At 45.1% G+C, this 27,372-nt stretch overlaps 1 protein-coding gene and 1 non-coding gene across 6 annotated transcripts in view; both read right to left on the bottom strand.

The window, feature by feature from the left end:
• Nucleotides 1–27,372, bottom strand: part of CAMK1D (calcium/calmodulin dependent protein kinase ID) — a 390,404-nt gene that overhangs the window by 294,936 nt on the left and 68,096 nt on the right. The window contains exon 1 of one of the 5 annotated variants that reach the window (XM_023631965.2): nucleotides 5,489–5,538. The exons of the other annotated variants lie outside the window; for them this stretch is intronic. Coding sequence (XP_023487733.1) covers nucleotides 5,489–5,523 — 35 coding nt within the window. The 5' untranslated portion in view covers nucleotides 5,524–5,538. Of the gene's footprint in view, nucleotides 1–5,488; nucleotides 5,539–27,372 lie in introns of those variants that run through there. 5 annotated transcript variants of the gene reach the window in all.
• On the bottom strand, nucleotides 21,710–21,837 carry LOC111771272 (U6atac minor spliceosomal RNA). The gene has a single exon (XR_002805015.2). It is a non-coding gene; the product is annotated as a U6atac minor spliceosomal RNA (small nuclear RNA).

Consider the following 27,372-nt stretch of genomic DNA (forward strand, 5'->3'; position numbering starts at 1 on the left):
ACGCATCCTGTTTTCCTCTCTCTGCCTTAAAACCTCTTTCCCCATCTATCACTTTCCCATCTTCCGATTACCTGGAGCAGGGCCCCAAATTCCCTTTCCACACCACAGGAACCGAACAGCCACGGCGGGTAGAAGAATCTAGCAAGTCAAAGTGTCACAGTGCCCCGCGAGCAGCTGGCTTGGCTGACAGTTCCAAGGGCAGTATTGCTGTTTCACAACGTTTATCACACTCTAATTAATTTCAAAACAATGTCTCTCAAGTCCTTTGCCTCCACGCACCAGGCAGGGAGGGGACAACCCTCAAGTGGTTTCCAGGTCCAATTAAGGCTTAACAGCAGAGGCGAGGGCTGTGGCACATGGGGAGGGTGGCTCTCCCATGGGGGCCATCAAAGATTGCACCCAGAAACCCTCGGAGACATACCAGCACAGCGCTGGCCTGCTCCTTCCTAGGCCAAGTGTCACCAACACCTTTAGCACCCAGACTTGTGAGTGTGGCTGTCCCATTCGCAGCTGTCCCACACTATCTGGAGCAGGGGAACATCGTGTCCAGAGACACGTTCCCCTGGTGCTGAAGGCTGGAATGCAGCTTCCGAGGTGTCTGGGCTGCTGGCGGCACCTGGCTCTCTGCCCAGCTGGCCTTCGCCTGTGAACAGCTGCTGATGCAGATGGTCAACCTCAGGCAAAAGTACGTGAGAGCGCGGGATCAAAGATCGGAAGTGGGAGCGGCGGACATGAACTAGAGGGGTGTAAAGAGCGTGAGCAGTTACGCACTGCGGTAACCTCCAAGAAAGAAAACAGCAGGGCAGTACCCCAACGGTTCAGGCCATGTGGATGGTCTCTAACAGCAAATCTACTCTGCACCTGCTTCAGAGAGAGTGGCTGCTTACGCTGTGGTCCGAGAAGTCTTCATTCTGGGCTCAGGAGGAGACTAAGGATAAAGTCATTTTCTCCTAGTGTACTCAGCCAGGGCACAGGGAAGAATCGCCAGGTGCATTTACCCATCACCACCAAGGACACGATTCGGGCACCCACCTCTGTGATTTCAGGGAGCTTGGGAGGCCTCTGTGCTCAGAAGAAAAAATCTGCACCCTTTAAAGAGTTAACGTTGGAAACTTTACCTGGGACTTGCAACTAACTCTATGAAGCATGGCACTAAGTGGTTATCAGTCACTTCCACCTTAGAGTGAATGATGTCATGAGAATTAGAGCATGTGGTGTCTGTGAAGGGAGGGCAGCTGGGGAAAGAGATTTCCTGAGGCTCTAGGAGAGGGTATTTCCCAGGCTTGTGCTCATCAATAGATGTCATCCTGGGGAGATCCGGAGATAACCGGGTTGTTAACACAAGAATGGAGGAGCCATGAATCCATACGACTAGCTTATTATTTAATAAGGATATATTAATAGGCATTTTTACAGTGGGGGTAATGCACTTCCCCAAATTTACATTCTCCATTTTAGAGAACACTGACATTTCCTGAATCCGGCCAAGGGTCTGTGTAGAACACAGTGTTCTGTGGTCAGAACAGAGAGAAAAGTCTGTCCCGCTGACCCTTCAGAACTCTTTTGAGCCTGATACCCTCTTCCTGACGACAGGAGTCCCTTGAAGGGTGCATCAGAAATGATTCCAGTTACCTGGCGCCTTTCTTCTGGGATAGGAATCCTTACACCAGGGAGCTGAGGCTCGCTGAGGGCATCGAGCAATTAGAAAAGGACTCCAGGACTGACTCAGGGGGACTCCAATAAAATCAAACTCAAATTAACAAAAAAGGCACAAATCGACGAAAGCTCTCCGAGCCACAGGGCAACTCCCAGGTCCACACTAGCTGTTAGAGAACAGTCTGTGAAATAAGTCACCAAATGAGCAACCTCATGAACTGATCAATAAGGTCGCTCGATGTTCTGCAGCCGAGGCTGATGGGAGAGGAACAGTTCATCTGAGGGGACCCATGTGTTCCCGAAAGGGTTAGTGCAAAGCAAAATTTTCCAAATCAAAGAGGGAACTCGTTAATTAAAAGGACCTTGTGCGGAATCCCACTGGAATGTGAAAAATTAACTCCTAATTTCTCCTTTGCATAGGTTTACATTTCTAAGCATGGAAATTTTCTAAAAGTGGGGCCCCATGACTATGACACGACCACTGCCTGTGACACGAAGTCTAAACGATGAGAGACCCCAAATTCTACTGCTCTGCTCACTCACTGCCCTCTCGTAAAATCCTGTAATCGAGAAGGAGCGTTTTGGGTGGACCACAAAGTGTGACTGGACTTGGCAGGTGACTGGATCAGTCAGGGTTATCCAGAGAAACAGAACCGATAGAACCAGAGAAACAGAAACAACAAATAAAGAGATTTATTACAAGGCACTGACTCATGATTATGGACGCTGACAGGTCCCAAGATCTGCAGGGTGAGTCAGCAAGTTCGAGTCCAATGAGAGCTGATAGTTCCAGCCCAAAGACCAGCACGCTCGAGAGCCAGGAAGAGTCGATGTTTCAACATGAATCCAAAGGCAGGAAAAAGCCAACGTCCCAGTTCAAAGGCAGAAGGCATTCCTCTTATTCAAGGATGGGTCAGCCTTTTGGTTCTATTCAGGCCTCCCACTGATTGGACGAGGCCCACTCACACTAGGGAGGTCAATCTGCTTTACTCAGTCTACCAATTCAAATGTGAATCTCACCCAAAAACACCCTCACAGACACACCCAGCATAATGTTTGACCGAATGTCTGGGCACCCCATGGCTCAGTCAAGTAGACACAAAAAATTAACTACCGCAGTGGTGATGGCTATTTTCTACAAGAGAGAATATGGGAGCAGGTGTCACAGACACACATGAAGTTGAGGATCCCAGAGGGAACTTGGCCAACACGGAGGGCCCAACCACAGGGTTGGCACGGGACCTCCAGGTGGGGAAAGTGCCTTAGCCTCAGGCCCTCTGCGCAATCTGGCAGCCAGAGTCCCAAATGGACACCAGAAGCACCTGCCTGGGGTTGAACTTTGTTCTATTGTGAATAGTGCCACTACAAGGGGCAATTAATACTCATATTGCTATCAAGCATTAAACCCCAGCTAATATAATATTACATCTTGGCATTTCGAGCAATTTTCTTCGGAAAGTTCCAACCCTCCCTTATCCGGGACCTTGTTTGGACTCACGACTCCCTGAGGAAGTATTAACACGCTCTGTTTGCTGATAAAGAAACTGAATTACAGAGAGTTTCGGGTGGTGTGGCAAAGGCTCCACGGTAAGAGTCCCCGCCTTCCCTCCCAGGATTCCACAGTGCTCACAGCCCCCTGCCTTGCCTTCCTCCTGCCTCCACAGCTTCGTCTGACCAGCCTCCCTTCCTCCACAGAGAGAGGGGCCAATGGCAGGCACACTGGGGGCCAGCCTCTCCACTGAACCTGGTGGTTCACGGCCACAGGCCTTTCTGGACTTCACCGCACTGCTTGCCTCTACTGATTTCCCATGACAGACCGGGCTTTAAGATCAGTGCAGCTTCCTCCAGAAGCCCTCACTCTCCCAGGAGCCACCACAAGCCCAGGGGTCCTCAGGCCCCACTGGTCTGTCAACTCTGGGGACAGCTGGAGGCAGCCATGAACCTCAACCCAGAACACCCCGCTCTTCCCTCACCTGACTCACTCACTCACCCCAATAATCTGCTTTAGCCACATTTCCTAAAAATACTCTTCGCTTCTCTGTTACACTAATACATTGTATTTCAGGCCTGTTTGCATTCTTCCTTAGAAATGCCCGTACGGGTAGGGGTGAAAACATGCAGAATGTTACAGCACTTACTCGTCTCTGCTCTGCTGGGCTCAGCACACAAATCTGAAAAGGAAATCTTTCCACATGGGATGGGAATTGGATGTAAAACCTTTTCACACAGGATGGTAATTGGATGTAAAACCTTTTCACACTGGACAGGAATTGGTGGCATAAAGGAAAACGGCTGGGGTCGGAGGAGAAAGAAAGAAACCAACAAGGACACAGATTTCAGCTGGGCACACAACGGAGGCCCATGCTTCGTTCTTCTCACACCTGCCCTCCGCAGGCACACGGCCAGCTGCACGGTCACGGTCACCGCATAAGCAGCTGCAGAATGGCCTCTCCATCCAAGCCACTCAACACATGTCAGAAACCTGGAGAACATCTAAAGAAAGCCACAAGCCAGGCTGAACTCCCTCAGCCATCCCCTAGAAGCTGTTTTCCGCAGCGGAGGCCAAAGGAAGTCATTATTTCCACTGCACAGTGGTCCCCTCTTTTGAGCTCATCCTCCCCCAAGCTAATGTCCCTGCTGGCTTCCCTCGGCCATCTTGGAAGAGCTTCCTGCCTTCCCCAGCATTTCTAAGAACTTTAGCTCTATCCTGTAATTCTGTAGAGGATAATGACAGCTCTCCATCGTTGCCTTCCTGGAGGGAAGGAGGTAAAATAAGTATTGCGTGCCTCCATCTTTCTGTTTCATCTCAAGATCTCCTTGACTGGCCTTCCTTTCTCCTAACACATATTTAATACATTTTCCTCTATCTGGAAGGGAAACACAGTGGGGAACACTGACTGGGTGTTGTTGGCTGCAGAGAATGCACTCAGGAGGGGAGAGGAGAGGGGACCGGAGCGGAGCAGGTGGCTGCCTTGGGGGGAAAGCCAGAGCTCAGAGCCCAGCTGGAGCAGTATTGATGTCTTTCCCATCACAAAGGTCATGGGTCACAGACACGTGGATGAGCAAAGAGGGAAGCCTCCAGAATGCCAACTCTGCTCTGCCTTTTTCAGGTCTAGAACCTTAGCTCAGTACATCGGCCTGAACTTGGAGCCACTGCTCCATGAGTATGAAATCAGCTCCTTAAAAAAATGTAAATGGTTGAAAACAAAAGCATGAGACTGAATGATGGCCCCTCAACAAAGACAGACTGGAGTCTCCCAAAGTCTGGAATTTGGGGCCTTCACCCGCTCCACACACACACACAGGGAGTGGCCGGGCAGAGATGGTCAATGGCCGGAAGGAGGAAACCAATCCAGCCAGACATCATAACGAAGGATCGTGAGAAAAAAGGAACAGGAAGCCAAGGCTGAGTATTTCTCTAACTGTATTATCTCTTTCGCACACTTAGCGAGCACCATGATCTGGCCAGAGAAATGATTAACAACAATCCTGAAATAGGAGAGCCTAACGTCTGAAAATTTCCTGAACGTCAGCAATAGGGATCTTATTTATCTAGGCTTTATTCCCCCCTTAGTAACAGAAAACATCGGCATACACAAGGAGACCTCCAGCACCATCACGGCATCCCATTGGCATGTTCAGATGACCAAAATTAGCCTTATCTCCTCGCAGAATATCTTCAGGTGCCGCCATTGAATTCGGTTCCGTACGCATAACAAAGACAGTCACAACCAGCGGCCGTTGATCATGCCTGCGCCCCGGAGGCTGCTGAGAAGCAGTCATGGATGCATATGTGAGTAATATATCCGCGCATATGGAAAAAAATACTAACACCAAAGAAGTTTCCCAGACTTCTTCCCCTTTCATTTTCTCTGCTCTTCCTCTGAATAGCTTGTCTTGAACGCTGCAGTTGCCAAGACAGAAGAATTCACTGCTGGAGAAGAAAACAAAATTCTGTTATTCAAACTTTCTTTCCTTGAGCAGAAGGAGGGTAGTGAAAGTGGCTGGTGAGATTTCTTCAGCAGGAAGAAGGTTAGTTCTCCGTTTAGCTACCAGGTAGTACAAAGCATCGCCAGCAGAAGTGGGAATGCAGGTGAGGTGACCTCAAGGCCCCCGCAAGGAGTCCTAAACTTCCACCTAGCTCTGAACGTGACTTGCATGAAATGACTTATTCCTAGGGCCAGCCCCGCGGTGTAGTGGTTAAGTTCAGCATGCTCTGTTTCTGCAGCCTGGGTTCACAGGTTGGGATCCCAAGTGCGATCCTAGCCCACTCATCAGCCATGTTGTGGTGGCAACCCACATACAAAGTGGAGGAAGACTGGCACAGATGTTAGCTCAAGGCTAGTCTTCCTTAAGCAAAAAAAAAAAAAGAGGAGGATTGGCAAGAGATGTTAGCTCAGGGCTAATCTTCCTCAGCAAAAAAAAAGAAAGAAAGAAAGAAATGACTTATTCCCTCCAAATGCCCCCTCTCCAGCTCTCACCTTGCTGCTGTGTGCATTCTGTAGACTACGGGGACAGGAGTGAGAGAAGCAAGAAGAGGCAGAAGGAGCAGGCTACACCAGTTCACTTCCCTCTTTTCAGAGATGCTAAGAGGATTAAAGAGGTAATTGTTGCTTCTGGAGCTCTTCAGCTATAAGATGCTCCATAAATACCAATAACCACCCCCACAAGGGAATACACATTTCATCACAGTGGAGGTAAACGCTGCAGCAGCCTGCGAGAAAGACACGATGCAACACAGCGGGATCTTCTGCCACCCGGCGTGGACCCAGAGTCACTACGGGAGACCAGAGCTGCCTGGACTGCTGGCATCTAATATGCCTACCCATTTCCATGTGACCATCCAATGTGCACTTATTAAGCACCGACTGTCTGCCTGAGGGGCAGTGGAGCCATAGTGGTTAAGGACATGGGCCCTGGAGCTAGGCTGCCTGGTGGGAATCTCAGCTCTGCCAACTCACTAGCCATCTGATCCCCAGCAAATGACTTAAACTCTGTGCCCCTGTAACATGGGGACAATCACAGAGGTCATTACGAGGATTCTACAGATTCCGTGTCCAGTGGTTGGCACAGTGTGTGATACAGAAGGCACTGCCATGAAACTATCGTATTTTACTTATTCCTGGAGTATTTTAAATTAGATTATTTTAGCACTAAAATTGAGACAAAGGAGGAAGGATTTAGCAATTAGAAGTGGATTAAGGGGCCAGCCTGGTGGCGCAGTGGTTACGTTTGCACGTTCTGCTTTGGCGGCCGGGGGTTCATGGGTTCGGATCCCGGGTGCAGACATGGCACCGCTTGGCTAAGCCATGCTGTGGGAGGCGCCCCACATAGAAAGCAGGGGAAGATGGGCACAGGTATTAGCTCAGGGCCAGTCTTCCTCAGCAAAAAGAGGATTGGCAGCAGTTAGCTCAGGCCTAATCTTCCTCAGAAAAAAAAAAAAAGTGGATTAAGCACTCATGCATGGATAATAGAGAAGTAGAAGGTGAGGCCCTTGAAGGTGGAGCTTACCGGAGCCCCAACCAAGAAGGGTGTTGTAGTGTTTTTATCTTTCGCCGCCAGGCAGTGGCATATATAAAGGGAGTGGGGAGAAGAGTATTTATCACAGACATTGTTTAGAATCGCTGGCACAGTGACAACAAAGCAGACCGACTTTTAGTCGATGTTATCACTGTTTGCAGTTCTATGTAGGCAATGCCATCTCTTAGCTCCTGCCCCCAAATGCTCCCTTTGCCTCAGTCCATCCATGCATGCCAGGATCTCACTCAAAAGAGAAATCCCTGCTCACCTGAATCTCCGACTAGGAGGCCTGGAGTCCATCCCAGGTAACAAGCAGGCTTCCCTCCACTGCAGTTCCTGAGATGACTTACACAAAGCCACAAGCACGCCGGGGCGTGAACCCCCACCCTCTTGCGCAGCTGCGCGGCTAAGACCAGCGGTTGTCAAAGTGTGGTCCCTACAGCCCCAGCAGCACCTGGGACCCTGGTAGAAATGCAACTTCCCCAAACCCGTCACAGACCTACTTTGTCGGCAGTCCAGGGGTGGGGTCCGGTGGTCTGTGTTTTGGGGTTTTTTTTAATTATTTTATTGAGGTCACATTGGTTCATAACATTGTGTAAATTTCAGGTGGACATCATTCTATTTCCGCTTCTGTATAGAGCGCATCGTGTTTTCACAAGCCCTCCAGGGTATTTGGACAGATGTGCAAGTTTGGGAACCACCAGCTTTAAGACAGTTACTTAAATTTGTCAGTCACAGTTTCCTCCGGCAGCAAAGAGGGTTAATATCATAGGGCTACAATTTAAGAATTAAATGAGATAATATAGGCCCTAAGCGTGGTGGGCACTCAATACTCTGTGCCTATTAGGATCAGTGTCAGCGGAAAAGATTCATAGAACAGCAGAACTCAGAAACAGCTGGAGTAAGACTGGAATCCATGACAGCTCTGGTTTTCAGGGAAGTGGTGTAAGGACAGTCCCAGGAGAGAAGTTAAGGGAAACTGGTAGATATTACTGTCCAAGGTCCCCCAGGATCCTGGGGTCACTAATCCACATTACCTGTGACCCATCGAGACTCCCACAGACTCCGGCTCCTCAAGCATCTTAGCGGTTGGGCATCCCAGGAAATAAAAGCATACCCTTTTTTATTGTCAAAATAAAGGTAACAGGAGTTTTTAGAAGACGCCTCCAGAGAGAGGAGTGGTGATGTCTGAGTTCAAATACTGGCATTTAAAACGCAGAACGGAAGTCTTTAGAACACATTCTGAATGGCTGAAGGGTATTTTTAGTAAGCCAGGCGATAAGAAGCATCATGTCCAGACTGACGGAGTGTCTGGAATTCAAGAGCTAGGGAGAGAACACGCTGGAAGAACCCCTTCTTGGATTATGTACCACCATCACCTGAAACCACTCTGGCAGAGGTCATGAGGGCCTCCTAACAGCCGAATGCTGTGGACACTTGTCAATCATCTTGTCCCCTCTGGCATCTTGACTGCTCCGCCTCCCTCAACATCCTCCTTCGACTCCCAACACACCTCCTGTCTTAATTCTCCTGTCCCCTGACCTCCCTTCACAGTCTCCTCCGGGGCCCCTCTCCCCCAGCCCAGGTGGCTGCCAAGTCTCATCCTGTCTCCTCCAGCCTGTCTGCTGAATCCCATCCTTCCTGCTCTGGAGTCTGCACTGTGCGTATGAAGATAGCGGAATGGTCCAGGTCAGATGCCATCTCTTAATCTGGGCCCTCTCGCTTGCTCTGTCACCTAAAATGGGTACAGGAGTAGACAAAGAAGAGGACGGTCTTCTCTCTTTGGCCTTCTCCTCTTCTCCTGCCTGATTTTCTCTCTGGCAGCTCATCCCCTTGGGCACAGGGGTGACTTTCATAGCTACCTCCAGCCTCAAGTCGATCCTGAGCACTAGACTTTTATATCCAACCACCTACTTACTCCCACCTGGATGTCCCACCAGCATCTCAAGATCAAGATATCTGGAGGGCTGGCCCGGTGGCACTGCGGTCACCTGTTCCACTTCGGCAGCCCAGGGTTTGCCGGTTCGGATCCCAGGTGTGGATCTACGCACTGCTTGTCAAGCCATGCTGTGGCATGCATGTCACATACAAAGTAGAGGAAGATGGGCATGGACGTTAACTCAGGGTCAGTCTTCCTCAGCAAAAAAGAAGAGGATTGGCTCAGGGCTAATCTTCCTCAAAAAAAAAAAAAAGAAGATATCTCAAAGTGAACCCATTATCCCTCCCATAACATCCATTCCTCTCTCTGTATACTTCACTCCAATTCTATACTGACAGGACTTGGAGCAAGGGAAGCGAAGAGCTAGGTTTGGTGGGAATGAAGAGTGGTAAGCCTATTGATAGGGGGTTTATAGAGCTAGACAAAGCAGGTGCTAGTAAGACATAAGTATGACTCATCCCAAATCCAAGTTCAAAGTAGGGTACAAAAATTTAGGTGGAAATACTTATAACATTTAACATCAAATTACCCTCCTAGTTTCATCTGCCACCTTTGAAACAAACCAAGAGCATATGAACCTTCACTACAGATTCCCAAAATATAAAACCCTGACACGATAAGAGAAATCTCCACAAAGAAAGATAACCATCTTCTCTGGATAAGAATCTAAATTCGAACTCATTAGACAGGATCTTTATTTCATTTTCCAGTTCCATTGAACAGTTGCGTTGTAATTATCCTACCCTGCAAATCATCTGCAGGCCCATGGAGCTTCTCCCCTGATTTGGGAGAGGCCCAAAATAGATGCACGCTCTGTGATCTCTTACCGCCCTCCCCATCTGCCAGTCATCTTAGCCAACGGCACCATCTAGTCACCCAAGAAATCTGGAAGTTACTCTAGCCTTTTCTCTCATCCCCATGCACCACCACGAAATACAAACTCAACAGTTCCCATAGTGTCTGCTTTCTAGACTGTGCTCAAATGAGCGTTGCTCTCCCGGTCCCTTCCCCTCTCACCCCCATCTCCACCGGCACTTCCACAGCGCAGGGAGCAGTCACCTCCTGCTTGGCACTCGCCAGTAAATGCTTCTTGTTTAATGTCCCCTATGCTTATTTCACAAAAATGGGGAGGAGAACCAGTTCCAAAACACACTCCTCCGGAAACTCACCCCTAATATTATATTAAATATGACTCATTCGACATGGTAGGAAAGGAAGGGCAGAGGAGGCAACTTCCATGCCCCTGAACACAACTACATAATAGTTCCCAAGTTCAGATCTAGGAGGGGTTAAAACCTCACAGAATACCCAAAAGAACTGAAAGGAGGGACTTGAACAGACAGCTGATATATGCTCATAGCAGCACTATTTACAGCAGCCAAAAGATGGATCAACCCAAGTGCCCATTGATGGATGAATGGATAAACAAGGTGTGGTCTGGCCATACAGCAGATATGACTCAGCCCTGAAAAGGAATGAAATTCTGTCACATGCTACAACATGGACGAACCTTGAGGACATTATAATAAGTGAAATAAATCAGGCACAACAAGCCAAATACTGTCTGATTCTACTGATATGAGGCACCTACAGTAGTCAGATTCATAGAGACAGAAGGTAGAATGGCACGTGCCAGGAACTCAGGAGTGAGGGGATAAGGGGAATTACTGTTTAGTGGGTTTTAGTTTGGGAAGATAAAAACGGATGGTGGTGATGGTTGCACAACAATGTGAATGTACTTAATACCACTGAACTGTATACTTTAAAAGGGTTAAAATGGGAAAATTTATGTTATGGATACTTTTCTACAATCAAAAAAATGGTAAAAAACCAAACAACTCTGGGGCCAGCCCAGTGGCATAGTGGTTAAGTTCGTGCACTACGCTTCAGCAGCCGAGGGTTTGTGGGTTCAGAACCCGGGCACAGACCTACACACCGCTCATCAAGCCATGCATGCTGTGACGGCATCCCACATATGAAAAATAGAGAAAGATTGGCACGTATGTTAGATCAGGGCCAATCTTCCTCACCAAAAAAAAAAAAAAAAAAAAACCCTCATGAAAGAGGTCCCGGTTAGGGGCACCATCACAGACGACCCACTTGCCCTTCCTCCCTCTCCAGTGATTTCCTAAAATCTCTGTTAGTGAAACTGCCAGCCTCCCATCCAACTTAGAAGTGAAAAGAAGATCCAAAGGGACTTAAGAAAAGTCTAATCAAAAACAATTCCTTTTATTATATTGCAAAATAGTTTAGATCACAAACATATTTATTAGGTAATGCAAACATTAAATTCTGTTAGCATATAGGGCGTGTTTTTGTGATAAATGAATCCCAGTTTAAAAATACGTTCTAGAATTGCCTTCTCAGTATACACAATTCTGAGAAAGAGATTCTAAAAGACTGTTCCACCAGATTCTCCCAAGGGCAGGGACCTCTGAACAGTCTTCCTGGATCGAGTCTCCATCTGTCGCTAAAGATAAAGATTATCTGTGCAAATTTCAAATCTTTTTCCCCACTACTTATCACCTTTCCATGGCTCCCCAAGGCCAGCAGGACAACAGCCAGTTCTGGAGTGAGAGGCAGTAAGCTGGGCCATTAGGAGAGCTAACTCTGGGCCTTCTAGTCACCACCACCCCCCCCCACCCCGCCCCAGTAGACTCCCTGGCTTGAATCCCAGCTCCACCCCTTGCTGTTTGAAAGACCGTGTGTAACTCTTAGCCTCTCTGGGCCCAGTTTTCCCATCTGTAAAATGGAGACAATGACAGTTCCTACCTCTTAGAGTTGTTACGAGGATTAAATGAATTAATATCTATAAAACGCTCAGACACTGTCTTGCACATAATAAAGACCATGTTATTATTTTGATGTACAAGGATCTTCAAGACGTGGCCACAGCCTACTTTTTCCAAGTGCAACTTCAGCGCTGGATTCCTGCACGGATCCTCCCGCTAGCCAATCTTCACCAGCGTGCCACGCCGTTTCTGCCTCCAGCCTCTGCCTGTGCTGTTCCTTCCGCCTGCAGGCTCTCTTCCTTCCGCCCCACACTGGCCTAGCAAACTCTTCAAGGGATCCAGCTCACCACGGACGGCTTTCCTGACTCCTGGACAGGCTTGTGCCCACTTCTCTCTGCGTTTCCGTCGGCCCTTGCCCATGAGCAGAGCAATCCCCATCTTGGACACTCGTCTGCTTACCTGGCTCCCGGGAGGAAGGGACTGTGCTACTCATCCATGCACACGTGGCCTCAAGCTAGGGCCTGGCACATAGAAGATCTCCAACAGCAGCTGAACGAATGAATGAATGAACATTGAACGCAGAAAGAGTGAGACTGAGAGCAGGAATGGAGGGGGAGGAAGGAATGAGCCAGGTGAAGCCAGCTGGAATAACGTTGCATGAGGCCTCCACGTAAGAAGAGGTGTGCTCGAGGGGGAGAACAAGAAGGAAAGCTTTGAATCACAGGAATCACAGAATCAGAGGATACGCTGGGCTGAGCCATCAGTGATGTGCACAGACCACCGGAGGCTCACGGGTCTCGCCGGGGTCGAAGCCATCAGTGCACGGGATAAATTTAGACGTGAATAAATAGAGACAAAAGACGGGGAATTGCATGGATAGCATGTCACCTGTATCTCAAAAGACCCTCACACCCCAGTAAAGTGAGTTATACACACAAAATGGCTCTGTACTGGAGAAAGGAAAGCAGTAAGAAGGGCAGAGAAAAGTCAGATTAAATGGGGACTGGCAGTGAAGCCCAGAAACGTTTTCAATGTGTCTTCCTCAATATTGCACTGGCAGTGACGGAAGAAATCTGACATCCATTGAGCGGGTGCAGACATGGGTGGAGAATCCAGGTTGGGGTGGAGGGGCCAGTGCTCTGGTCCTGTCCTTCTTGATTCTCAGTACTTATGAGCTGAAGGGCCCTCGGCCAGCATCCTGGCAGCTGCTGACCTTGAACCCTGAGGTTTTTGGTTGGTGAGCTGTAGTCAAAGACCCAGGACACACTTCATGTGGTTACCTGATACACAGAGCCAGCCCCACAGCAGCCACTAAAACGTGTGTTCGCCATCTTGAAGGAGATGCTTGAACAAGAAGTCAACATTGAGAACACGTGCTCTCAGGCCGCAAAGTAAACACGAAAGAGAATCATAAAGGAACCGCCCCCCCCCCCCACCCACCCACCCCAGTTTGCCCTCAGACACACTGCTCCAGGCAGGGGCTAACTCCCACTTTCCAAGAGGAGAAGCCCACTTCCCGCAGGCTACAGGGCCATGTGCACAGGCGGAAACTCAGCAGGCAATGAAGGGCACAGCCTCCAACCTCTGATGGACACTGGCAAACGAGAAAGTAGAACTAAAAACAAACATGTAGAAAAACACACCTGGGGAGAACGGAGGACGATGAGAAGGCGCTCATGGGACCCTGATGGAAAGAAGACAGGTCAAGCCCCACCCACACTGGGGCCCTGTTCAGTATGGAGGTGGCGGTGCCTTATTGGGTCATGATGCACAGTTCGAGCTGGGACTGGGTTTCTTGGGATTCAAAAGGCACATATAGTATTTTGGGGAAAGACGGACAATATGAGAAAATGCCCAGGATATGTCATTTAATGAGAAATGGAAGAAATATATAATATGAAAGTAATTCCATTAACTATTTATGTATAGAAAAAGTCTGGGCAATAAATAAAAATCTTAACAGTGGTTATTTCTGAGTAGCCAGATTACAGCCTATTTTTATATTCATCTTCAAGTCTTTATATATCATACAGAGGTGGGGGGGGAAGCACACTTTCCTTAATTTACACAAACAAGCCTATGTGTACTATATAGAAAGCCAAAGTTTTCAAAAGCTTTAGGGAAAATCCTTATAAAACTGGGAAGCAAATGCAGCCCCAAGGTTAGCCGTGTTGACAGAATCATGGACATTTTGAGACACTCTGAAAAACCTAATTATCTGGTTGCTTTCTAATATGTGAAAATTTGGCATCATTTAGATATATCTTTGGATCCAAAGAAAAATTCAAAGCAATCAGGCAGAAACTCACCATCCTTTTTTCTGGTATTCATCCATTTACTTAAATATCAGAATACGCCCTAAAGAAAAAGTTCCGTACTTAAGAAGAAGAAGAACCTAGTAAACCAAAAGAGTGGGGACAGAGACAAAAATCTGCCAGGAATGACAAGGTTCTGCAAGACCTGATTACATGCAAAGACTTAAAAAAAGAATAATTTAACACGTGCATTTTCCAAATCCCTGGAAAGGATCATTTCAACTAAATTGTTCTCCAAGTAAAATGTAACATTATTTTCACCAGAAGCTGCAAATTTAAAAATTGGATTCTCAAAACCTTATTAAATAATATTATACTATAAACACTTTTGCCCAAGCATTTTATTATATTAGGTTTTCCTGGGGAAAAAGTTCTCAGGGTTCTCACATAGTAAGCTGTTCTTAGGTAGTTATTTGTTTAAGAAATGGTAATTCCTGTGAAAGGTGTGTCTTCTATTTTCCAAATCTATGGCACAGGGTGGCAAACCAAATAAAAGAACATTATGCAAATACTGCCTTCCTGGGTATGCCTAAGTGGAAGCAGCGAGTATCTTCCTGGCTGCCTGCACATCCACAGGGAAGGCCTGGCTCAGAGGAAAGAGTTAACTCCGGGCAGGATGCTGTGTGGGCTGCAGAGGGCACAGAAGATCTGGGATTGGGAAGAGGGTGCTAAATAATGAATAAGAAGAGGCACCGCCAGCCCTCCGATACCTAATTATTTGCTTGCCTGAACCCAATAAGCAAAACAACCACATGAAAGGAAAGGATGACAAAGACAGAGGCTAATTCTTCTCAAACCTTCTGGAAATTCTGGTTCAGAAGGGGCAGGCGTGGTCTAGGATTTGGGTGTAGACGAGACCTAGGGCTCCTGCAAGCCTAAACCACTGCACATGTTCCTGCCCCAGGGACTGGAAGTTGGGGGGGGTCAAAGGTGGGAAGGGTCCCCACTCGGGGGCCGGTCTTCCCTGGAAAATGCAGGATGCTTCCTCCTTGCTATGGGCTGCCCAACAGTCTCTTACTGCTCTCAGCCCCAGGCCACCCTGGGAAAACCTCTCCCCCCGACTGGGGACCCGCAGTCATCCCACACTCAGCTCTCCTCTGCAGCTGGGAACCAGGCTCATCCCCCAGGTGTCCAAAACGTTCTGGTTCCACCTTTGCACAGGAGCCCACAACCTGGCTTTTATTCTCCCCAATCATACTTCACTATTTTAAAATCACTTTAAAAAAATACTTGAATAAAATCAGCAGATCATATGAATGACATGGGTAGACTGTATCAATGTCAACATCCTGGTTGTGAAACTGTGCTATAATGTTGTAAGATGTTGCCATTGGGGGAAACCACATAAAGGGATCTCTCTGTATTATTCCTTAGAACTTCACGTAAATCTACAATTACCGCAATAAAAATTTCAATTAAAAAAAAAACAAAGAGGAGCTGGCCTGGTGGCATAGCGGTTAAGTTCACACACTCTGCTTCGGTGGCCCAGGGTTCGCTGGTTCAGATCCCAGGCGTGGACCTAGCACCACTCATCAAGCCATGCTGTGGCAGGCATCCCACATAGAAAATAGAGGAAGACGGGCACAGATGTTAGCTCAGGGCCAATCTTCCTCAGCAAAAAGAGGAGGATTGGCAGCGGATGTTAGCTCAGGGCCAATCTTCCTCCAAAAAACAACAACAACAACAACAAAGAGGGGGCCGGCCCCGTGTCCAAGTGGTTAAGTTCACGTGCTCCACTTTGGTGGCCCGGGGTTTCACTGGTTCTGATCCTGGCACAGACATGGAACCGCCCATCAGGCCATGCTGAGGCAGTGTCCCACATAGCACAACCAGAGGGACCTACAACTAGCATATACAACCATGTGCTGGGGGGCTCTGGGGAGAAGAAGAAGAAGAAGAAGAAAAGATTGGCAATGGATGTTAAGGTGCCAATCTTTAAAAGAAAAAAAAACCCAAAAAATATATTTTATAAGCTTATTCATGTAAATAAAGACCAATAAAGAGGTCATCCTACTTACAGACAGTCATATAAACGAAGCCTGGCTTCTATAGTTCATTTATTCAGCAAATACATGTCGGTCCCCAGTGTGCCGGTTAGGAGGCCAGGCATTACAAAGTCTGTCTCAGCTGATGTTCTCGGAAAATGAACAGTGATGGGAGAAAAGTGAAGGAGGCGGCCCTTGTGTAACTGACATTTTCATTTTTTTACCAGAGGTGAAAACGTTTAGACACGCATTAAATAACTGTACTCTTTAGGCCGGGACATTGTTCACACAAGAATCCATCAGTTACCAGACAGTTGGAATCCATCCTTTCTAACAGTCAAGAAAACACGAGGGTGGATTCCCAACCACCAACTCTTACTATCTACCACATGCGAAGCGTGGCAGCATCTTTCCATTCCTTCTGCTCTCTGCACATTTGCATATTTATTGCATATTTTTGCATATGCAATAATTGCATATTTTTTGCAATAAATATTGCATTATTGCATATTTATTGCTGGTCGTACTTATCAAAGTATTTTTAATCCATTATCTCATTTGCTCCTTACAATATTTATCAATACTTTTACATGAAGAAACGGAAGTTAACTCTCTCAAATATTGGTCAATTCTTGATTACTCAGAAATTGATGATTCAAGATCATTTTAGCCTTTTTCTGGCCTCCTCCTATCTTTCAGGACATTTTACTACATTTCCACCAGTGGGTAAGCAGTAGTGAAGAGACAGAGAGAATGGGTCTTGAGTCAGAGAGGTGAAGTCGCAGCCCAGCTCCATGACTCAACAGGTGACCTTGCATTTAGCCTCCCTGAACCTCAGTCTCTTCATCTGCAACACGGGGGTATACCCCACATCACAGGGCCAAAGGGATGATTAAATGCGACAACGTAGATGGAACATGTGGTGGTTGCTCTTTAGTCAAAAGTTGTTCTTAAAGTAAGATTGGGTCAATAGAAATAAAAACTAACAACCACAGTGAAATTTTTGGGCTATCAGAGAATTATCTGTAAGAATCCCTGAATTCATGAGTAACTGAAGATTGTAATTAGTGGCTGCTGCAGAAATGCTCAGATGAGCAGGACGATTTCTTTTTTATTTTTGTTTATCTGAGTTGGCCATTCTCTTACCCTTCAGTTACAAGTCTACCATTAAAGCTCTGCATGGAACTCAAATCCACCAAACTCTGAGTACTTTCCGCGTGTGTTCTCAGCAGATTTCCGCATTATGGCTGTACATGCAAATGCCCGATGTCCAGAATGGCTGGGGAATGAGTGTGTGTTAATCTAGCCTTCTGCTTAAGAGAATTGCCTTATGAACCACACATAAGTGCCCAAATTTCAAAGGATATGAAATATGAAAACATATTTGGGGTGAATATACTGAGCACTCCTTTCTGCCTGGTCTGACATTAGCCACTAATGCCAAACTTCTCAAATTACAGTATGTGTGCAGGGGCAGTGAAGGCACGAGATCATGATGCCCATCTTCCTGCAGCATCAGTGGTCCTCGGCGGGAGTCTGTGAAACACCCAGAGACACCTGAGTTCCTGTGCTTACTCCTCCCCACACGGGAGAACACTCTGGGGGAAGGCTGAAAAGCGCTACTGAGAGGGAGGGAAAATACCATTTTATTGAGCACGCATCTGCCAAGGCCTGTGCTAGGGGTTTGCACATCCATCATCTTAGTTAATTTCTTACTTAGTCATTCAACAATCCTGGAAAGAAGAGGGGGGAACAGCCAGTGACTTTTATTATTGTTTTGGGATACACTTGAACCAGGCTTTCAGAAGCCAGCTCAGTATTTGCATCACATCCTGCAAGTCGCCAGCCCAAGGTGAGAAAAAAGCACCAAGAACTTGGTAGTGAAAACACACCAGCAACAACCTCAGACGTGAGAAAACTGGTTGATAAAGATACAGATGTGCTGGCGGGTTACAAATTCTTGTTGTTTACTTAAAAAGGTCAAATTTGAATAGAAACAAATGACCAAATTTATTAATAAATATTAATAAGCACCAACACACAAGATACTCATATATATATATTTAAAAAAATAAACTCTCAGAGTTTATTTTCATTCCCTAACCCAACTTGTCAGGAAATAAGTTTGCCCCTGACACGAATCCCAGCCGCTGTTTGCTCCACAGAATTTTGCCAAGAGATACCCCTTCTCTGGTGTGATGCTCATTTCTTCTTCCCAGCCCACTCAGAACGTTCTTTGTCCATGCTCTCATTAATTAAGCGCTGCCCTCTCAGCTATTCTCACCAACATGAGAAGACCCCATTACCTTAATTGGTTAGAATTAAATGCTGCTGACTCAAGTCACCCCACTGAGCCTGTTTTGTCTGTGCTTTTTATCCCTCTCCCATTGAATAACACAAACAACAAAGAAATTTTGTCTCGTGAGCCCCAATGCGATATCCAAATATCAGCTCTTTCTATTTTTGTTGTCCTTGTTACTATCATATTTTACACCCATTCAGTCCGACTGCCTTGAGACTCTCAGAGATACGGCCAAATGCTTATCAGCAGTTTAACAGGCCAGAAATACAAATTGTTCATTCGGGAAAATATGCTCATAAAAGAATGCATTTATTATTATTCATGAAATTAACAGAATTTGGGCTTTGGCGAAACACTAAAACTATTGTGAACACACACGCATCTTCTGTCATGGACCCGCAAAAGAGCTAAAGATCCTGCTGTATGCAAAAGATGTCAGAAGTCTGGTTGGGAATATTCAGGTGAAGTAGACAGCAGAGAACAGTGTTGACTGCATATTTAGGAAACAGAGAGTTAGTTGCTCCCAAGAAAAGCAGTCTTTGGTTTCTGTGATGAGCAACAAACTTCTTCCTCCAAAGATGTGGCAAAACCACACAGTCTCCACTCAGCGTAGCTGGTCTCCTATTAGGAGCCCGTATGGACTACATTAGCAGAGGAAGAACGCCTAAAAATAACTGTGAAAGATTTCAGAGGCTGGCGCGCTGCTTGTCAGTTGGCTTCCTTTAAAAACGTGTCTTGTTCAAGTGCTACCCCAAACCGCAAAAGGCATCAGAGAATCAGCCCACCTTCACTGAATTTCCCCATCGTCCTTTCTCACCTGTGCATCCCTGTTCTTCTTATTTCCTCTCTAGAAATTAAATTCGGAAAGAAAACGCAACTCCACGAGCACCAGATCCACACCCACACAGTTCCCAGATCCCTTGCATTGTCCTTGAGCATAGCTGCTTGATGCATTTCAAACACTTTTTGCGAGGTTGCCTCGTGCGGCGGGTGATGGAGAATGTGAACAGTCACACCTGCAAGGACTAGCTCGAGTGACGCCCCCAGCGATGCTGTCAAACACTCCTGGAAGGGCCAGTACAGGCGACGGAGCGGAAGAGCTCACGCAGTCACTGCCTCTCTTTTTCTATATCTACTAGGACGCAAAGACCACGCCCTTCTGAGTTCACCCTGAGATTCCAAGAGAACAGATGTGACAAAGTTCTGAAACAGCCAGTCCCCAAAGATGGTCCAGGTCTCTTAAGCAATCCTGAACAGGGAAATACAATGAATGGCAAGCTTCCCCCATCACTCCGTGTCATTTCCTAGGATGACAGTGGATCTTGGGATGCCTGGACATTTCCTTACTATTCTACAGAGTGGAGCTTATCATGATTAGGAAATAAGGATCTGTATCACTCTGCATTTTTTTTAACTCTTGAAACAAATCTGCTTTCTGGTGCTTTCTTAACTAAATCACAAACCTAGGATTGTTCATGAATATACTGGCTCCAGACAGATCTATATTTTGGACTTCGGTTTCCAAGAAAATTCCAGACTCCCAAGTCTGGCTGCCAGTCTGTGTTGTTATTCCTTCATATCTGAGCAAGACTTGAGTTCCTGTAGACTTGGAGAGGCAAGAAGCACTTTGACCATCACATTTTTCTATGGCTTTGATCTTTGTTTCTCAAGTTTCACCAAAATTTAATTGAACCCAAAGACACAGAGAAAAACCTCTCTTTCAAAAACTATTTCATCATAGGAGCTTTTAAAAATAACCATAATAATCTTTTATCTGATTCAGAAACTATGAAAAAGAAATCTGCCAGGAAAAAACAAGAATAAGAAAAAAACAAAATAAACACAGGAGAAATATGTTTCAAATGTCTACATTATCTACTGTGGAAACATCTCCACGGTATTTTCAGACAATGACTGTCATGAAGATACATGGAATGTGAGAACTCTGTGTGTGTGCACGTGTGTTTCAATTTTCCATAGCTAATATGTCATAGTAAAGGGACAATATACATTTAACCACTTTTTGAATGAAAAAAAATAATAGACTTGTGATAGTAATATCTTGTCTGTTGAATAACCTATGGTTATAGTCACAAATCATATAGATAACATTATCCTCAATACAGCCCCACTGTTGTGAAAACAAACCATGATGGTCAAATCAACTTTTTATTTATTCCACTAAATTCCAGTCTCCTGCCAACACAATAGTAGATTGGAGTATACTGACTGCTCTAACAAAAGATTAAAAGTGAAAATTCACCCCACTTTATTATCATGTGTGCAACAATATTGTTCACAAATGCACCACGAACACATAGGAATATAGACCAGCAGTTAACCTCCCTTCTGCCCTCACATGGACTCCTCTCACCTCCTTCCCAAGGCCCCAGCAGCATGAGCCTTCTTCTCTCCCTCGCTCATGATCTGCTTGTAGTCTGTTTGTCTCTTCAAGAATGCCAGCTCCATGAAAGCTTGGACCCGAAGGCTCCCACTAACAGCACCTAGGATAGTGCCCGGCATGTCGGGTTGGTAGATTGGCTCAACACGCATTTGCTGACTGGATAACTGGATGCACTGACTTAGCTTCTGAGAAAAGAACTGGAGTGGATGGCCTCACTCCTTCATGATGCATTCAACCAGCTTCCCTTGCTGCCACCTACTCTTGTTTAGTTCAGTGTCAAAGGGCATGCCCAGACAGACTCACTTTCGTTGGTTAGCTGTTTTCTATGTGATTCAAAAATTCAACACAATATAAAAAGCTACATGCAGAAGGAGTCATTCTTACATCCACCCCCAGTCACTCCATTCCCCTCTGCCTGCTGCCATATGCATTTCTTTCTTATTTATCCTTCCAGTGTTTCTTTATGCAAATATAAGCAAATTCACCTGCATATTTTGGTATCCCCAACTTTCTTACATAAAGATAGCACACTTTATACACTTTCCTCTACTGTGTTCCTTTCACTTGGCAATGTAGCTGGATATCATTCCATATCAGAACACAGATCTTCATCATTCTCTTTTACCAACTGCATTCCACTGTACACACATCCATCCTTTAACGGCTCCCATATTGACTGATGGAGGCTTGGTGGCCTCCGCTGTTCTGCTGTTACACACAGAGCTTCAATAATAACCTTGTACAAATGTCATCTTATCACACGTGCAGATGTATGTGTAGGAAAGAGCCCCAGGAACAGGACTGCCACATCTGTAATGTAGGTTCACACTGCCAGACTCCCCTCGTGTAGGGTTGTTCAAAATATTCTTAGGTGCTATAAAAAGGTGGTGATACCCTAAATGTATGTGTGTGGTATAGGTCACTAGAATTTTTCCATTCTTGTCAAGGGGAGTGCTAACTTAATTCTTCACCTTCATAAAACACAGACTCTTTTAAAATTTAAATCAATGCAGCATCCCCCAGCCAGAGTTCGGTTTCCCTATTCCACTCCCATCCATCAATTCTCTGGGCTAACAGATTTTCCCTCAAGCAACCTATCAGAGGAAAACAGGCCCTCTAAAAAAGCCTTGAAAGCCTAGTTAATATGGGTGGAATTAAATTTTTATAAGAGTATTCAGGGATTCTAAATCATCAGCACATAGGTTTTTTTCATCACAATACCCAAAATGGCATGGAAAGAAAAACATAAATGAATATTTCAAAACCTTATTCATTCTAATTCAGGGGACCCCTGAAACTAGTTTATATTCTCAGAGTTTTTAGTAATTCATGACTTTTCTTCCCAATGAGATCTAAAATTAGAAAATGTTGCCTATTTGCAGAATTAACGAAAAGGTTCTTTTCCCACCCCTTCTAGAAGAGGCATGAGGAAACCACATACTTTCACATGAGAATCTCAGCCTTCAGGAAATTGAACTTCTGGTTTAGAATATTTATTACAGTCAAGGAACACAAAAGTAATGATTTGTTTTTGTACCAGCACGGATTTGCTAAACAGACGTATACTAGACTAAACTCATTCCTTTGTTATAGTTTTGTATAACGCCTTCAATTGACTTTAAACCCAATTGGCACGGACAATATGATAAACTCCATGTACCAGTGAATGTAAATTTCAATTCTAGGGACAGTCACCCTAATCAATAATTCATACTCTATTGACCAAAGCCATGCACAAGAATGTTTTTAGCAGCTTTATTCACAATAGCCCCAAACTGGAAACCATCAAACGTCCATCAAGTGTAGAATGGGTGTCTAAATTTCATACAATGGAATACCACACAGAAATGAGAAAACGCGAACAATTTATACATGCAGCAACACGAAGCAATCTCGCAAAACGTACTCCTTACTCAAGAAGTCACAGCTGGAAGCACTTCTGCTCTCTGTATTTGAGTAACAGCAGACCCTCAGCCAGTTAGCAGAATGAACGTCAGAAATGATCTTTTTCTTGATGAAATTAGAGGTTTGTTAATTACCATGGCGAGTGTTAAGAATGAGGTAAAATATTTTAGAAATTCCCTATTCTTAAACGCATGGTGTACAAGAATCCATCCAGCAAGGTCCATAGCCTCTATTCTTAGATTTGATCCTGAAAAAGGTCCGGCCATTGGTCTGCAGGAATCCTGGCTGCCTGGCGCCTGTCATAAGGGAAATGGAATCCTGCTTCTGGAATATTGGCAAATTTGCCTCAAGGGAAGCTCTCACCCCAAGTGGCGGTCAGAGCACCTAAGAAGCAGTAAGAGGCACAGACCAGGGGCTTCAGGTGATGGAACAGAACATACAGACTGGATTCCACCTGATTGCTAACACATGTTTGTTTAACACGCGTCTGACGCTGCATTTGGTCGGAAACTTGCTTTCATCATAACCTGGTAGTGAGGCTCTGGGAGAATAGCTAACCCTCACTCACCTACAACTTTTTGTTGGCTACTATTACCTACCAAAAAACCCTAACAGGATGTATGACCAGCCTGGCTTAGTTCTTAACAGCTCTGCAGACTGCTATAGTATGGAAATGTGCAGGCATACATATCACAAGGTGACAAGTCTCCTCATGATATCCTTAGGAACGAAGTGAAGAATGCGACTAGAGGTGAGAAAAGTTGGGTAGACAGGTGAATGGCTGCATAGCTCCACCCAAAGAAACAGGCTGAGCAGGGGGAGTTTCCAACAGCATGCACAGCTCATGGGGACTTGTAGGGAGAGAGAGAGGATATGAGCATGATACTTGTGGGGGACCCGAAAGCAAACCAGGTGGAAGATGCAGAATTCTAAAAGATCCCGACAGGCTGGTTTAGTGAACTGGATCTAGCAAGATTAAATGTACATTTAGGTGCACAAAAATTAACAACTCAGAACAAAAGAGGCAAGGTTCAATGATAAAATGTATTCTAACAATATTATATATTCATAATATAATATAGGATACATTATTATATTATGAATATATAATATATTATTATATTATGCATATTATATAAATTATACACAATATTAATAATACATTAACACATATTAATATATTATTAATTATATAATATTTTATATAAATTATATATAATGTTAATATATTATTTATTATATATAATACATGATATTGTTAGAATACATTTTATCATTGAACCTTGTCTATTTTGTCCCCAGTTGTCAACTTTTGTGTATATATATTATAACAAGTTCAGGTTCAACGTGAGTGGGAAGTGTGTTGGGGTCACCAAAAATACAACGCATATGTTATACTTCAATAAAAAGTCTACTTTAAAAAATGTAATGCAAACAGATATTTGTACACCAATGTTCACACCAGCGTTATTCAAATAGCTAAAAGGTGGAAGCAACCCAAGTGTCCATCAATAGATGAATGGATAAACAAAAAGTAGTATAGACATAGGATGCAATGTTATTCAGTCTTAAAAAGGAAGTTCAGACACATGCTACAACACGGATGAACCTTGAGGACATTACGCTAAGTGAAAGCAGCCAGTCACAAAAGGTCATATTCTCTATGATTCCACTTCTCTGAGGCACCTAGAGGAGTCAAATCCATAGAAACAGAAAGTGGAATGGTAGTTACCAGGGGCTGGTTACCGAGGGTGGTTAGTAGGTACAGAGTTTCAGTTAGGGAAGATGAAAAAGTTCTGGAGATGGATGGTGGTGGTACAACGTGCACGTGCTAAATACCACTGAACCGGACACCTAAAAGTGGTTAAAATGGTACATTTTATATTATGTATATTTCACCACAATTTTTTTAAGTGTATAAAAAAAAAAAGTAATGCGATCTTCTGCCACATTTATTGGAACAAAAGTCATTGTCCTGCTCCATACTCCGCTCTCAGAACATGTCCGCCAACAAGTGTGGTTTCTGTACTTTGTAAGGGATGGGCAATCTCTGCTTACTCAACCCACCTGCTCTACAGGCCCTGGCTCCTCCTTCCCTTCATACCAACTCTCCACGGGACCTGGATGGCTCATCCCTACCCTCTTCCTCGGTGAGGGAGAGGAGGAGGCTCCCAAAACAAGCGCTGCCTCAAGTCCCTGACCTCTGTGTCCTGGTTCTTGGGACCCGGGGTAAAAGGTCCATCAGCCGGAGGAGCTGACTTCTGGGATTCTCAGGGCAGGGACACCCCTTCGGGGAAGCCCGGAATTCCTGTAGGGAATAAATCTTCCAGGAAGCCTCAGCTCTCCATCCTGCTTCCTCTCCACCTAGAACCCACCCAACACACACACACACGTCCCCTCATCGCTCACTCACGTGAAAAGGTGGTCTGGGGCAGGTTGGGGTGGGGAGGCTAAGAAGCTGGGAAGAGGCTCCCTAGGGGCACCCGCATGATGCAGAGAATGTGCTAACCGGCCAGTGACCTCCAGGGCTGGGAGCACAGCTATCTGCTATGCAGTCACTGCATGACTTTGTCATTCTTCAGTTCTGGAACGACGGGAGCTTCTTTAGACAGGTAACCTGAGACACCCAGCATTTAGTCTCCTTGAATAAAACACCAGCATCTCAAACAACAACACAAAATGAACTCAAAAGGACTGTCAAAGTCCTCATTGTCACTCTAATTGTGCCTCTTTCTCTCTGGCCAGGGTACAATTTATCTAACCCCAGGAGCGCCAGGTCTGCCCAACCTACACGTCAAGCCTGGTGTGAGGCACCCCCAACCTGTTTCAATTGAGTCCATGAACCAAACAATTTCCAAATTTCCACCTCTTCTTGCTACAGAGCCATGGTTTATGTCTACAAACTGAATCCTCCTTCTCCAGGAACAAGAGATAAATGAACAAAATCAGAGTAGCACTTCCTAAAGGTATCAAACGTCAACCTTTCATGTTTACACGAGCCTTAGAGATCATTCAGTCAGTTCCACCGCCTTGTTCCTCATGTGAAGTGACTACAGTGACATAAAGTGGACTCAGCATGTGACTGACCACAGCTGGGAAACCTGAATATGAAGTGGATACTGGAGCATATTAAAAATTACTATGAACTGTGCTAATTGTAATAATGCTATTTTGGTTATATACGGAAACTTCTTTCCTTCCTTCCTTGGAAGGATGGGGGATGGATATTCATGGTAAGTATTATTAGGGTGAAATGTCAAGATATCTTTTTTCCAGTTGCGATATAATTGACATATAACATTGTGTAAGTCTAAGGTGTACAGTGTGCTGATTTGACACACTTATATGGTGCAATATGACTACCACCAAAGCACTAGCTGCCACCTCCATCACGTCACATAATTACCATTTCTGTTTTGTGATGAGAACATCTAAAACTTACTCTCTTGGCAACTTTCAAGCATATAATACAGTATTGTGAACATAATCGCAATGCTGTGCATTAGATCCCCAGAACTTACCCATTTTCTAACTACAAGTTTATATCTTTTGACCAACATCTCCCCAATTCCCCCATCCCCCAGCTCCTAGGAACCACCATTCTACTCTCTGTTTCTATGAGCTGGGTTTTTTAAATTCCACGTATAAGGGATATCATACAGTATTTATCTTTCTCTGTCTGACTTATTCACTCAGCATAATGCCCTCAAGTTCCACGCATATTGTCACAAATGGCAGGATTTCCTTCTTTCTCATGGCTGAATAATATTCCATTATATATATATATAACAGTATTCCATTATATATACATACCGTATCTTCTTTATCCATTCATCTGTTGATAGTCACTTAGGTTATTTCTATATCTTGGCTATTGTAAATAATGCTGCAATAAGATAACTTTACTTCAAAATACCTTAGCATTTTTTTTACAAATGGAGTGAGTTAAACAAGTGAACGAATGAATGAAAGGCTGAATAGCTGGCCTGACCCAGGCTACACATGGCTGGTTAGTGGCGGAGCTGCTTAATAGCTCAGTGTTCTTCCTCCAATGTTGTACAAAGGACCATTTCCAATTTTATACCCTCAACACCAGAGCAGTTACTCAAGGTGAATGCAGCCTTTCAGAGGGCCATTTGAGCCCTGCCCACTCTGCTCTAGAGGGGCTCTGCAAGCTCCAGATCAGCGTGACAAACTGCGCTTTAATGAAAAAAATAAGGTGCTAGAGTGGCCTTCTTCTCTGATCCATATGACCAAGTAATGGCCAAATATTCATTTAGCATTGGCCTGCATCGACATTTGTTCTGAGTTTCTAAGAGCACATCGGTGTACCAAGAAACTAGAATCTTTCATAACATAATAACATGACCTAAGACAATTAGTGTATAATCCTACAATAATAACCAGGAATTTCTTACCATGTACTAGGGACTATTCTAGGTGTTTTAAAAGAATGATCTCGGTTAATCATCACAACATCCAACGAGATTATTGTCCTCATCACATAGATGAAGTAACCAGAGCACAGAGAGTTTAAGAACCTTGCCAAGACCTCAGAGCCCGAAGGGAGAGAGTCAGCATTTTTGGTGACTGCCATTCCTGATGGCCACACTC

The sequence above is a fragment of the Equus caballus genome, chromosome 29 (genome assembly GCF_041296265.1).
Source record: "Equus caballus isolate H_3958 breed thoroughbred chromosome 29, TB-T2T, whole genome shotgun sequence".
NCBI lineage: Eukaryota > Metazoa > Chordata > Mammalia > Perissodactyla > Equidae > Equus > Equus caballus.